We start from the raw sequence: 12,753 nt of genomic DNA on the forward strand, positions 1-12,753 counted from the left end.
CTGGGTGGGAGGTTCCCCAATCAACCTGCGTGTGACCTTTCAGGCTGTTAACAGCAGGATGAGACGATGATTTGAAACTGTTACTAATTTACCTTCCACCAAAGCCCTATGTTAAGTGCACCAAACACCTGATGTCTCACCTCTTACAGACAATTCAAGAGGAGGGGAGGCAAGACGCAGGCAAAGCTGCTGTTTCATTGGATCCTCACAAAACCCTTGTGAGGCAAGCATGGTGTAATCCCCTTTTAGAGACTGGGAAACTGAGGCCAGAGAGGCCAGGTGCCCTGCCTAATGTCAGGTGGGAGAAAGGGAGGCAGTGGAATTAGAAGCCATGTCTTTGCTTCTAGTTACTTTCCTTCTTTTAGATTGATGAGGAATCTTCAGTTCCTTTTGTGTCTTCAGCCAAGATGAGGTCACATCTTCACGGGAAGCCCTGGGAGGCAACGGTTCCCTCTGCTCCCAGCCAGAGGTCCTGCCCGTGGGAACCACAACGTCACCCCAATGGTGCCCAGGAGGGGCACGTGAGCACAGTCAGCAAAGGGAACGTTTGCTGTCACCCGGCGGCTCACAGGCCTCCTCGGGGGTGTCCACAGGTGATCCTCGGACCACCCTGAGCCATATGGACAACTATTTATGCCTTTAGTTGTTCATTTCTGATTGTAAGAGACACATACTCATGGTAGAAAAACTGGAAAACTACAAATGTAATATACAAAAGGAAGTAAAAATCAGTCATGAGTCCAGTGTCCAGAGAGTACTACTAGAAACATTTAAATAAATTTTGTCTTTTTGAAGCAGTAGATACAAACACACACACACGCACATACACACACAGACTTTAAAAAATGCATTTAAATCATACTAATTACAGCTTTATGCTCTCCTTTGTTCACTTAACACCCCCTTATCCCATTCTTCCGTTAGCCCCCGTTCATAGGCGAAGCCACGGACACTAAGAAGAGGGAGATACTGTGTTCAAGCCCAATCTGAATCAGTGGTGGATCAGGATTCACACTTTGGATGTGATTCACACTCAGATGGAGAAACGGAGACCCCAAGAGGAGCAGCCTGTCTGAGGTCACGTGACTGCAGGGCTCCTGGACTCTTCTCTGCCTTTCATCTGGTGTCTGGGCAGGGCTCCCGGAGATCTCAGGAGAGGATTTGCTCTGTAGGTCTGAAAGAGACCGTGGGTCCAGAAGCCAGTGGGCGGGACGCTGTGCCCACCTGGGCCGGGGAGAGTGGTGCTTCCTGTGCTTTCAAGCGGCTGTACCCCAGTGGAGCAGACAGGACCCACTTCCCCTTAACGACCCCTGCTCCCCTACTGAGCTCCAGAGCAGAGACTTGCTAAACCTCGGTTTCCACTTCTGCATGAAAGTGAAAATCCTAGCCTCACAGTGTTGCTATGAGGATGCCAAGGTTGTGGAAACCACTAGTTTTGGACACTGTGGGGTCCCAGTCTAATAATAACAGAAACAAGAATCCAAAACAGTCATGGACTGCCGAGCCTACCAGTAGACACTGAGCTGAGGGCTCACAGCATCATTGCATGAAACTAGCATAAAAACCCCAAGAGGAGGTGTGATTATTATCACCCCTATTTTTTTTTTTTTTTTTTTTTTTTTTTTTTTGCGGTACGCGGGCCTCTCACCGCTGTGGCCTCTCCCGTTGTGGAGCGCAGGCTCCGGACGGCAGGCTCAGCGGCCATGGCTCACGGGCCCAGCTGCTCCGCGGCATGTGGGATCTTCCTGGACTGGGGCACGAACCCATGTCCCCTGCATCGGCAGGTAGACTCTCAACCACTGCGCCACCAGGGAAGCCCTATCACCCCTGTTTTATAGAGGAGGAAACCCAGGCTCTGAGGAGTAAAAATCACCCACCCAAGGTCACACAAGTGCCGGGAGCCAGGACTTGGACCCAGATCAGTCTATGCCAGATTCAAACCCTTAGGCCATGATGTGATCAGCATAATGTGAAAATGGTACGGAAAAGTGAGATCAGTTTTAGGTCTGCACAGACTTCAGGTTCATTTTTAAACACGCATAACTATGATGAGAACTACAGCTTATTGAGCACATACTTTACTTGCATTACCTGCAAGTACCACCCTTAATATTGATAACTAACCTAGGAGGAAGGCACTGTTTTCCTCACTTTATAGATGAAGAAACAATCTCAGGCCAGGCAACTTCCCCAACGTTACACAGCTAATAGGCAGGTCTCTGCCTCCACAATGAGAGATTTTACCCACGGTGGTGTCCTCTCCAGTGCTTTGGGGAGCAGGAGAGGGTCAGATGGATGTGATGTCCCTTCTGGACCAGCCACCAGCTCTTCTCCTCCAGGGGAGATGTGCCTGCCTGGAGCACTCCACCTGGCGGGACCTCTTGGGTAAGATTGACACAGGCCACGGGAAAGGGGAAGGACGAAATCAGGGCAGCTGCTGGTGGGCCCCTGAGCCTTTGCCAGGAGCTGGATCTCATTTGCTGCCTTGGCATCTGGAACTTGTGTTCGATTAAGCAAAGCACATTCATATGGCACAGAGTTTGGGGACCATTCCAGAGAGGCTGGGATATTACAGTCATCTGGCTGATGACATTTCTTCCTTTTCAGGTCCTTTCCTCAACTCCCACCTGTCTCAAGGCATTTCCTCCGTAGAAAATCCGGGGTGTATGGTGCGAACGTCATCATAGCTGTCCCAGCCAATCCTGGTAAGGCAGGGAGGTGAAGGTCACCCAGCAGGTCAGTGGCTTGGCTATGATGGCCTGTGATTCCTCTCTGGTGGGAGGAGGTCAGCCGAGCCATCGTCCCTCCCCGCCTGTTGCTCTCACCCTCCTGCCGCCCTCTGGGCAGTTGGATCCATTCTTCCAGCAGTAGGGCCCCTGTTCGCTTTGTACAGATGAAAAGCAGGAGCTCAGAGAAGAGCAACTCCCTCGGGGCAGCCAGGTGCCTAGAGGCAGAGCCTCTTAGGACCTGGGTCCGCTGCCACACACCCCTGCCCTTGGGCTGTACCCACTAACTTGTCGATTTCAATATTGAAGGTTCTCTCTATGGAAACAACTGATTTCTATCCCCGCTCCCTCTCACAAGCACAGCTCCATCTGGGGAGAAATCCCGGGGCCAGCAACGGAGTGGAATCCACCAGGGACACGGGTGTCTGGGACTGAGGGGGTGGGAGAAAAGGTCCTCTCTGCTGCTACTGTGCCCCCTGGGAAGCTGCCTGCCCCTCGGATGTCTCCTGGGGGCGGGATGGGGGTATGAGTGCGCTCCCAACCCCCTAGACCATTGAGTGTCCGGTGTTCAGCCTGCCAGGGACTCTGTACTCTTGCTGTGGGACCCTGGGCCAGTCACCTGCCATCTCTGAGTTCACGTTCCCAAGGACTTCCCTGGAGGTCCAGTGGTTAAGACTCCACGCTCCCAATGCAGGGGGCATGGGTTCGATCCCTGGTCAGGGAAGATGCCACATGCTGCATGGTGCAGCAAAACAACAACAAAAAACCACACAAAGGCAAATCTGAGCTCACGTTCCCATCTGCATAGTGGACAGGTGGGTGGGGAAAGATACAGTGCTGACCATGTGGGATTCTGGGCGCAAAGCGTCAGACCGAAGGAGGCCCTCTTCCCCACGGCACGTGAGCAGCATGCCCTGGTCAGGGCGTGCAGATCACTTCAGACTGTCTCCCCCCAGCCTCGCACTTGCATTTGGTCAAGAGCAGGTGTTGGAGTCCAATAGTCCATTTCAAGTCCCAGCTCTGTCACTTAGTAGCTGTGTGTGCTTGGGCAAGTTCTTTAACTTCTCTGTGCCTCCATTTCCCCAAGTGTAAAAAGGTGATGATAAATTCCTACCTTGTAGGGATGTGTGGGAATGAAGCAAGCCAACACATGGCAGGAATTTAGACGGAGCCCCTAGTGTGAGCGGCATGTAGTATTCCTGCTACAATTATTATTAAGGTCTTAACCCGCAGGCTCCAGCCCACTGAGGAGCCATGAGTCAAGGCCATACAGCTCTCTTCCCACTAGCCCTGGCTGTGTCTCCGATCACTGACCCACCAGAGGCCAGCTCCTTACCCTTGTGGGGCCTCAGTGACCTCACGTAGAAAATGACACTTGGACTTCACTCTGGGTCGCGAGACACAGCACAGAGCTGGCACTTAGGAGACAATCACGAACAGATCTTCCACAGGCTGGGTGCTGTGCACCTCTGCGGGTGTTTCTGCAAAGCCCAGCAGCATCAGGACTTGAGGAGGAGGGAACATACACCCCTTCCTCCCTCTGGCATGGAACCTGCCTAAACCGTGCGTTGGGTTGTTAAGATCCAGAGAGTTCCTTTTTGCATTGCAGTCAGGTGTTTTCAGAGCCTCACCACTCACTGATGCCGGCACCCGTTCCTTCCGGCCCAGAGGCCTCTTTGTGGCTCCGCAGGACAGCCCTGCCCTCTGCCCAAGGTCCGGGGTGGAGCTGGAAGGCTGGCAGGGTTGTAGAGCCTGACACAGATGGAGGCCATCCTGCGTTCCTGCTCTACTGCCGCTCGCCCTGGCTCCCGCCCGCCCGCCGGCCCTGCCCACCGGTGCAGGTGAGAGTTTGAATCAGGAATAGTTTGTCTTTGGGCCTCTGTGAAGACAGTGAAGGGATCCCCAGAATGTTAGGTCTCAGGGGGCTGTGAGCATCTCTGGTCTAACCCCTGTCACCCACTGTGCAGATGGGCACAGGGAGGCCAAGGAACGTGCCCAGGTTTGCACAGCCAGCCAGCAGGGGACCCAGGCTCCTCCACCCAGGCCTGGAAGAGCGCTTACCTGGCCCCTGCCCCGACCAGAACACGGTCCCCACAGGAGGAGCAGAGGTTAGGGAGGGCCAAGCCCAGAGGAGGTCACTTTTCAGGAAAGGGCTAAGGGCCCCTTGTCAACCAGGGGAAGGCCTGCCTCCTGAGGCTCCGAGACTTGGTTCTAGAAGTGGGAAAGGGGAAAGATGGAAAGACAGGACTGACACAAGGTGCCCAGGGCACTGCAGGCCAGGGAGGTAGAGGGTGAAGCCAGCCTTCGCCCTAGAGGGAGACCATAAACACCTGTGCCCAGGTGTCATCGTGACCTTCTTTTACACAACCCTTTAGCTGTTCACAGAGCACATTCACACCTAGGAGGTCCTTTGATCTTCACAACAGCCCTGATAATATGCCATCACTATTTGCGTTTTATAAGTGAGGAAACTCAGACGGATAGGCAGTGTGATGTGGCAGGGAACAGTTTTCCCACTGGATCCCCTCCCTGGCTCAGCTACCAACTCACTGGGGACCTCTGGCAAGCCTCTTCTCTACTCTGGGCCTCAGTTTTCCCATCTGTAAAATGGGGCAGCTGAGAACCCAATGGCCTCTGAGAACCCTCCTGGTATTCAATTCTCCTACCACAGGGCAGCAGCCCCTCCAACCTGCCAATTGAACTGCCCCCTATTTTACAGTTAAATAAGCATGGATGTGCCTCCTAGCTTGTTGCATTTTCCCAAGCTTGGGTTACTGTCAACCTCACTTTACACGCAAGGTAATTATGGACAATCAGGGACGTGAGTTGACTTGCCTGAGATCCCACAGGGGCTTAGTGACTGAGCAGGAGGGGGTAGGTAGAAGCTCTAACTAGATTTTTTCCCCTTACTTCCCTAGAGCAATACTGTCCAGTTCAGCAGCCGCTGACACGCGTGCCTGTAAAATGTGTGTGGCCAGCTGAATAACGCTCTCCAAAGGTGTCTACACCCTAATCCTCGGATCTGTGAGTATGCTACTTTACATGGCAAAAGGGACTTTGCAGATGTGATTAAGGATCTTGAGAGGGGGGGTTATCCTGGATTATTTGGGCAGGCCCAATATCATCATAAGGGTCCTGTAAGAGGGAGTCAAGGGTCAGAGTCAGAGAAGGCAAAGCGACAAGTAAAGCAGAGGGAGAGAAGATGTGACAAGAGAAGCAGTTTGAGATATGCACTTTGAAGATGGAGGAAGGGATGGATGGATGGGTGGGTGGGTGGGTGGATGGCTGGCTGGATGGATGGCTGGATGGATGGATGGATGGAAGGCGGGCTGGAGAAGACAAGGAACGAATTCTCCCCGGGAGTCTCCAGGACGAACACAGCCCTGCCAACATCTTGATTTTAGCCCCCTGAGACTCATTTCCAACTTTCTAACCTCCAGACTGTAAGATAATAAATCCATGCTGTTTCAAAGCACTAAGTGTTAATGTGTTACAGCAGTGGTTGAAAACTAATATGGCACTTGACGTGACCACTCCAAATTGAGATGAGCCATGAGTCCTAAAATACATACCATATTTTTTTAAATGAATTTATTTCTTTATTTATTTTTGGCTGCATTGGGTCTTCGTTGCTGTGTGCGGGCTTTCTCTAGTTGCAGAGCACGGGGGGGTCTACTCTTTTGTTGTGGTGCGCAGGCTTCTCATTGCGGTGGCTTCTCTTGTTGCAGAGCACAGGCTCTAGGCGCGTGGGCTTCAGTAGTTGTGGCACACGTGCTCAGTAGTTGTGGCTCGCGGGCTCTAGAGCGCAGGCTCAGTAGTTGTGGTGCACGGGATTAGTTGCTCCGCGGCATGTGGGATCTTCCTGGACCAGGGCTCGAACCCATGTCCCCTGCACTGGCAGGCGGATTCTTAACCACTGTGCCACCAGGGAAGCCCTACATACCATATTTTGAAGACTTAGTATGAAAAAGAGAATTTCATTGATTTCCTTAATATTTTTATATTGATGACATGTTGAAATGATCAACATTTCATTACTTTAGATTAAATACAATTTATTAAAAGTAATTTCCCCTGATCTTTTTTTAATGTTTGTATTAGGAAATTGACAATTACACGTGTAGCTCACATTATATGTCTACTGAACATCCCTAGAGGACTTTTCTCGTCGTCCTGATGAAGGAGCAGTCTCCACCCCTCTGTTGTAGCTGGGGATGGGGCCTTAACTGAGTAAGGGAATCACACACCCCCAACACACACACACACACACACACATGCACACACTGCAGGTGAGGGGCCTTGGTGGTGGGCGAGTGTCCTGGCCCCCCCTCGCCACTCCCATCTGCCTGAGCTGAGCCCTGCCTCTGGGCCAACCCATGTCCCTGCTAGATGTGACTTCTATTTTTAGCAGCTGTACTCGCTGGCTCCACATAGCTAACTCTGAGGCTTGCTGGGTGGGGGCCAGCCCCAGGCCTGCCCTGTCCCTGCCAACGGGGATCTCAGGAGGAGCTGACACCCTGGTGCTGGGGCCTCTCAGGGAGCATAAGTCAGCCTTGCAACATCCCTGGCAAGGAAATACTATCATAATCTGCACGTTTTCTGTGACGAGCCCGAGGCTCAGAGGTCTCTCCAAGCGAGGAGGGGGCAGAGCTGAGTCTGAGTCTTCCTCCCCAAGGCCTGACCTGCTCAGGGACCGGAGGAAGTCACCAGTTCGTGGGTGGCATTTCTCTGGAGCGTTTTCTACCTTGGAAAGTATTCTAAGCCAGAGAAAAGGAGAGAATCCATTTGGAAGGAGGGAGGGAGGTGGATGAAGCTTCCAGGTGTACAGCTGACATCTCCTGTTGCAGTGGGTCCCAGTAATGAAAGCACCAACACGTATGGAAAGGCAACACGACACGAAAACCAGGATTACCCTGTGGTTAGAACTCAGGTGCCGGCCTCTAGAACACCCGGGTTTCGATGCTGCCTGTCTGCTGGAGCCCTCAGCCTCGGTCTCCTCCGCTGTACAATCGGCGTAGGAGGGGTCAGAGGACAAAGTGAGGTCATGAACATAAGTGCCCAGCCCCGAGCCAGGCACTGGGGAGCCCTCCTCAGTAAACAATCGCTATTGTTAGTATTTACCAAGGACTTACTGTGTCCTCTCAGCAAAACATCCCAACAATTCATGAGGTCACTGTTGTCATCATCCCCATTTAACAGATGAAGAAACTGAGGCTGAGGGAGGTGAGGTCACTTTTCAAGGTCACACATCTGGTGAGAGGCAGAGCCAGGAATTTTTTGGTAACAGCTTTAGGAAGTTATAATTAAGATATAACGCACATACCATACAATTCACCCATTTAAAGTGTACAATTCAATGGCATTTATATATTTTTTTCTCTTTCTTTGGTGGAACCCTAACTGATACAGTTGCAGTCTAGAAGACTTGTTTTTAGTTTTAAATACTGTTCTATTTTCCAAATATAAATTTGTTAGGGAATTCCCTGGTGGTCTAGTGGTTAGGACTCTGTGCTTCCACTGCAGGGGGCCCGGGTCCACTCCCTCATGCCGCCGTTGCAGCCAATAAATAAAAAAACAAACAAGCAAACAAATAAGTAAATAAATAAAAATTAAAAATACATAAATTTGTTTTTAAATGAACAAAATACATAATCATTTAAAATAATATAAAGGTAGGGTGCATTTTATGATAAGTAAATTATATTTCAATAAAGCCATTAAAATAATAATATTAAAGCGATAACTGCTCATTATTTTTAAAAAGAAGGGAGAAATACAGAAGAGTATCCCACTACTCAGAGATAACTACTATTAACATGGTGGTGTATTTCTTGCCAGATATAGATATATAGCTATGTATACCAGATACATACACACACACTCACAGTCCTCAAAATTGGTAACATATACATATACCAATCTTTATCTTTCATTTTCCATTTCATATTATTATTAACATTTTTCCATGCCATTAAAAATCTATGAAAACATATTGTCATGACAGTGTTATATTCCATTATGTGGAAGAGACAGAAGTAATGTAACCATCCCCTAACTGTCAGATAATTCAGCTTTTACCCACTGCGACGAATCATCTTTTTTTTAAATTTATTTATTTATTTATTTATGTTTGGCTGCGTTGGATCTTCATTGCTGTGCATGGACTTTCTCTAGTTGCAGCGAGCGGGGGCTACTCCTCGTTGTGGTGCGTGGGCTTCTCTTTGCTGTGGCTTTTGTTGTGGAGCACGGGCTCTAGGTGCGCGGTCTTCAGTAGTTGTGGCTCGCGGGCTCTAAAGCGCAGGCTCAGTAGTTGTGGCGCACGGGCTTAGTTGCTCCGTGACGTGTGGGACCAACCAGGACCCGGGCTCGAACCCGTGTCCCCTGCATTGGCAGGTGGATTCTTAACCACTGCACCACCAGGGAAGTCCGTATGATGAACAGTCTTGACAAGTCTTTGGTGTTACCTCTGATCACAGCCAGAGGAGAGGTGTTTAGAAGTGCTATGCCTGGATCGAAGATGTGAACAATTTTAAGGCTCTTGATACATATTGAAAAATGTTTTGCAGAAATGACGTACTAATTTAAACTTTCCCAAGTAGTGTATTGAAGTATATATCTCATCTCACTAAGTATTGCTATATTTTTAAAATATTTGTTAATTTACTAGATGAGAAATGGCATTTTAAATTTAACACAGTTGCCTTTGGTATCTAGGAAGGATGAACCTGTTTCACATGGTTAGTAACCATCTGCATTTCATTTTATGTGAATTGTCTACACATGCCCTGTGTCCAAATTTCTATATATGTGTTAGTATTTTTCTTATTAACTTATCACAAAGCATGGTAATTACTATTCATCGGTCACACTTATTGCAAGTATTTTTCTCACTTTGTTATTTGCCTTTCTGATTTCTTTTATGATTTTTTAATACACTAAAGATTTTAATTTTTCAAAGGGAGTGGTATTTCTTATTGTTTAAAATGTCCCCATTCAAATAAGGTCTGTAGTTTCTTTTTTATTTTTAATTTATTTTATTTGTTTTGGCTGCCCTGGGTCTTAGTTGCGGCATGTGGGATCTTAGCTCCCTGACCAGGGGAACCCGTGTCCCCTGCATTGGAAGGCGGATTCTTAACCACTAGACCACCAGGGAAGTCCCAGTTCTGTAGTTTCTTTTTTTTTTTTTTTTTAACATCTTTATTGGAGTATAACTGCTTTGCATCGTTGTATTAGTCGCTGCTGTATAACAAAGTGAATCAGCTATATGTATACATATATCCCCATATCCCCTCCCTCTTGTGTCTCCCTCCCACCCTCCGTATCCCACCCCTCTAGGTGGTCACAAAGCACCAAGCTTATCTCCCTGTGCCATGCAGCTGCTTCCCACTAGCTGTCTATTTTACATTTGGTAGTGTATATATGTCAGTGCCACTCCCTCACTTCGTCTCCGCTTACCCTTCCCCCTCCCTGTGTCCTCAAGTCCATTCTCTACGTCTGCATCTTTATTCCTGTCCTGCCCCTAGGTTCTTCAGAACCTTTTTTTTTTTTTTTTAGATTGTCTATATATGTGTTAGCATACGGTATTTGTTTTTCTCTTTCTGACTTACTTCACTCTGTAGGACAGACTCTAGGTCCATCCACCTCACTACAGATAACTCAATTTCATTTCTTTTTATGGCTGAGTAATATTCCATTACATATATGTGCCAGATCTTTAGTTTCTTTTTTCTTTTTTTTTTTTTTTCACGGTATGTGGGCCTCTCACTGTTGTGGCCTCTCCCGTTGCGGAGCACAGGCTCCGGACGCGCAGGCTCAACGGCCATGGCTCACGGGCCCAGCCGCTTCACGGCATGTGGGATCCTCCCGGACCAGGGCACGAACCCGTGTCCCCTGCATCGGCAGGCAGACTCTCAACCACTGCGCCACCAGGGAAGCCCTGTAGTTTCTTGATAGCATCATACCGGCTTCAATTCCTTGGTTATGAAAATGCACCATGGTTATGTAAGAGGTTATGATTAGGGAAAACTATGTGATGGGGTACACAAGAATTCTGTACTATTTTTGCAACTTTATGTGAGTCAAATTATTTCCAAATACAAGGTTAAAAAAGTTTTTTTTAAGTTGAAAAGTATTATTTAGATTTTCTTCTAAGTTTTATGGACTCATATTTTAACTCTTTCTCCATCAGAAATTTATTTGATATAAAGTGAGAGATGAGACTGACTTAATTCTTTTCCAGATGGCTGGCCAATTGTCTTAGCCTTGAGGTTGAATCATTCTTCCTTTACCTGGTGATTTGGTCACCACCTTTCTTACACACTGAAGCCTGTAAATGATAAGGACTGTTTCTGGGCTATTTTTGTTCTTCTGATCCATTACCATTTCTTATGTCCTTACCATGCTATTTTTGATTACTAAATTTTCAGAGTATGTTTTAAAATGTGACATGACAGGTGTTGGTTTCCTCCACACATCAAATTAACCCTTTTTTGGTATTACTTGTATTTTTCAACATTTTTTGACTTTTTATTCTTGCAGATGGAACAAACATGATAAAAAATATTTCAGAGATTTCTATGGGCGTCTCATTAAACTTGCCAATTACCTTGAGAAAAGTTGACATCTTTACAACATCCAGTTTTCCTATCCAAGACCACAGTAGGAAGGAAGCTTCATTTTTTATCTTTTCCTGTTTCTCAGTAAAGATGTGTAGCTGTCTTCTTATCAGTCTTTCACATTTCTTGTTAAGGTTAGTTATTGATATGTTATGACCGAAATTTTTTAAACTTATGCTTTCTAATTGATTATATTAGTATGTAGGGTGGTACAGATGTATAGGATGGTGACTGCCTTTTATATCCAGTCACCTTGCTGAATTCTCTTATTTATTCTGGTAGCTTTTTCAGTTAATGTGACTGGTTTTCAAGATGGACAAACAAATCCTGTTTAAATCAGCATAATTTTGATTCCTTTACAAATAGCAGCAACACTCTGGAGCCACAAGGATCATTTGATGGAGAAACATAAGCAAGTTACTTATTATCTATGAACTTCGATTCCCTTATAAGGAAAAAAATGGAAACAATGCTAATACATAAAATAACTATGTATCTTGTTGAGGTGCTATGAGTATTCAGTAAAATAAGATATTTAATATAATCTCCAATTGCAGAATCCTTAGGAAGTGGTATAGTCTTTTTCCTAAGTCACCTCCTTGCTTCCCATTACGGCAATGGCTAAAACTTTCAGATCAATGTTGAATAATAGTATTGGGTCCTATTCTTTATTGAGTTCCTAATTTTGATTGGAGGACTTCCACGGTTTTACCCAAAGAGCCTATTAATCAAGCCATCAGGCCTCTAGAGCTATTACATAAACACAACATGAAAATCACAGACTCCTCTTTAAGGCAATTGTTCTCCCGTAAATCTGAAAGCTCAGAACTTCTGACAAGTTTGTTATTTATACATCAGTAAAACTGGGGGAAAAAATTTTAAGGTTGCTGGAGGTTTCTGTGCCTTGTTTTCTTAACGGGTCAGTTCCTTACTTTACGAGTCTGAGGAACTCTGGAATCTGAGTGAGGACAAACCCCGGGAAGTCAGGGTAGATTAAAGCTTCAGCGGAGTCGGCGCGACGGGCTTTCCGTCCTAGAACCATGGCCCAGTTTGTCTGTAACCTCGCGGAGAAGGCCCTGGCGCTGGTCAGCGCTGCTGTGACTTACTCGAAGCCTCAATTGGCCACATTTTGGCACAATGCCAAGGTTGAGCTGGTCCCTCCAACTCCTGCTGAGATCCCTACAGCTATTCAGAGCTTGCAAAAAATTATCAGTAGTGCTCAAACTTGTAGCTTCAAACAGCTTACAGTTAAGGAAGCTCTACTGAATGGTTTGGTGGCCACTGAGGTGTGGATGTGGTTTTATGTTGGCGAGATCATAGGCAAGCGTGGCATCATTGGCTTTAATGTTTGAAGACCAGTCTTTGCTTTGTTATTTGGGTGTTCTTGGACCATGTGTGAGCAGACGGCTCTT

The 12,753-nt window shown here is 47.2% G+C and overlaps 1 protein-coding gene across 1 annotated transcript; it reads left to right on the plus strand.

Annotated features, from left to right (window-relative positions):
- Positions 1-12,357: 12,357 nt before the first annotated feature.
- Positions 12,358-12,753, plus strand: LOC132492423 (ATP synthase subunit g, mitochondrial-like). Its single transcript, XM_060101939.1, has one exon. It carries the CDS (start codon positions 12,382-12,384, stop codon positions 12,691-12,693), a length of 312 nt encoding a protein of 103 aa, XP_059957922.1. The 5' UTR covers positions 12,358-12,381; the 3' UTR covers positions 12,694-12,753.

This window comes from Mesoplodon densirostris, chromosome 6 (assembly GCF_025265405.1).
Source record: "Mesoplodon densirostris isolate mMesDen1 chromosome 6, mMesDen1 primary haplotype, whole genome shotgun sequence".
Lineage (NCBI taxonomy): Eukaryota > Metazoa > Chordata > Mammalia > Artiodactyla > Ziphiidae > Mesoplodon > Mesoplodon densirostris.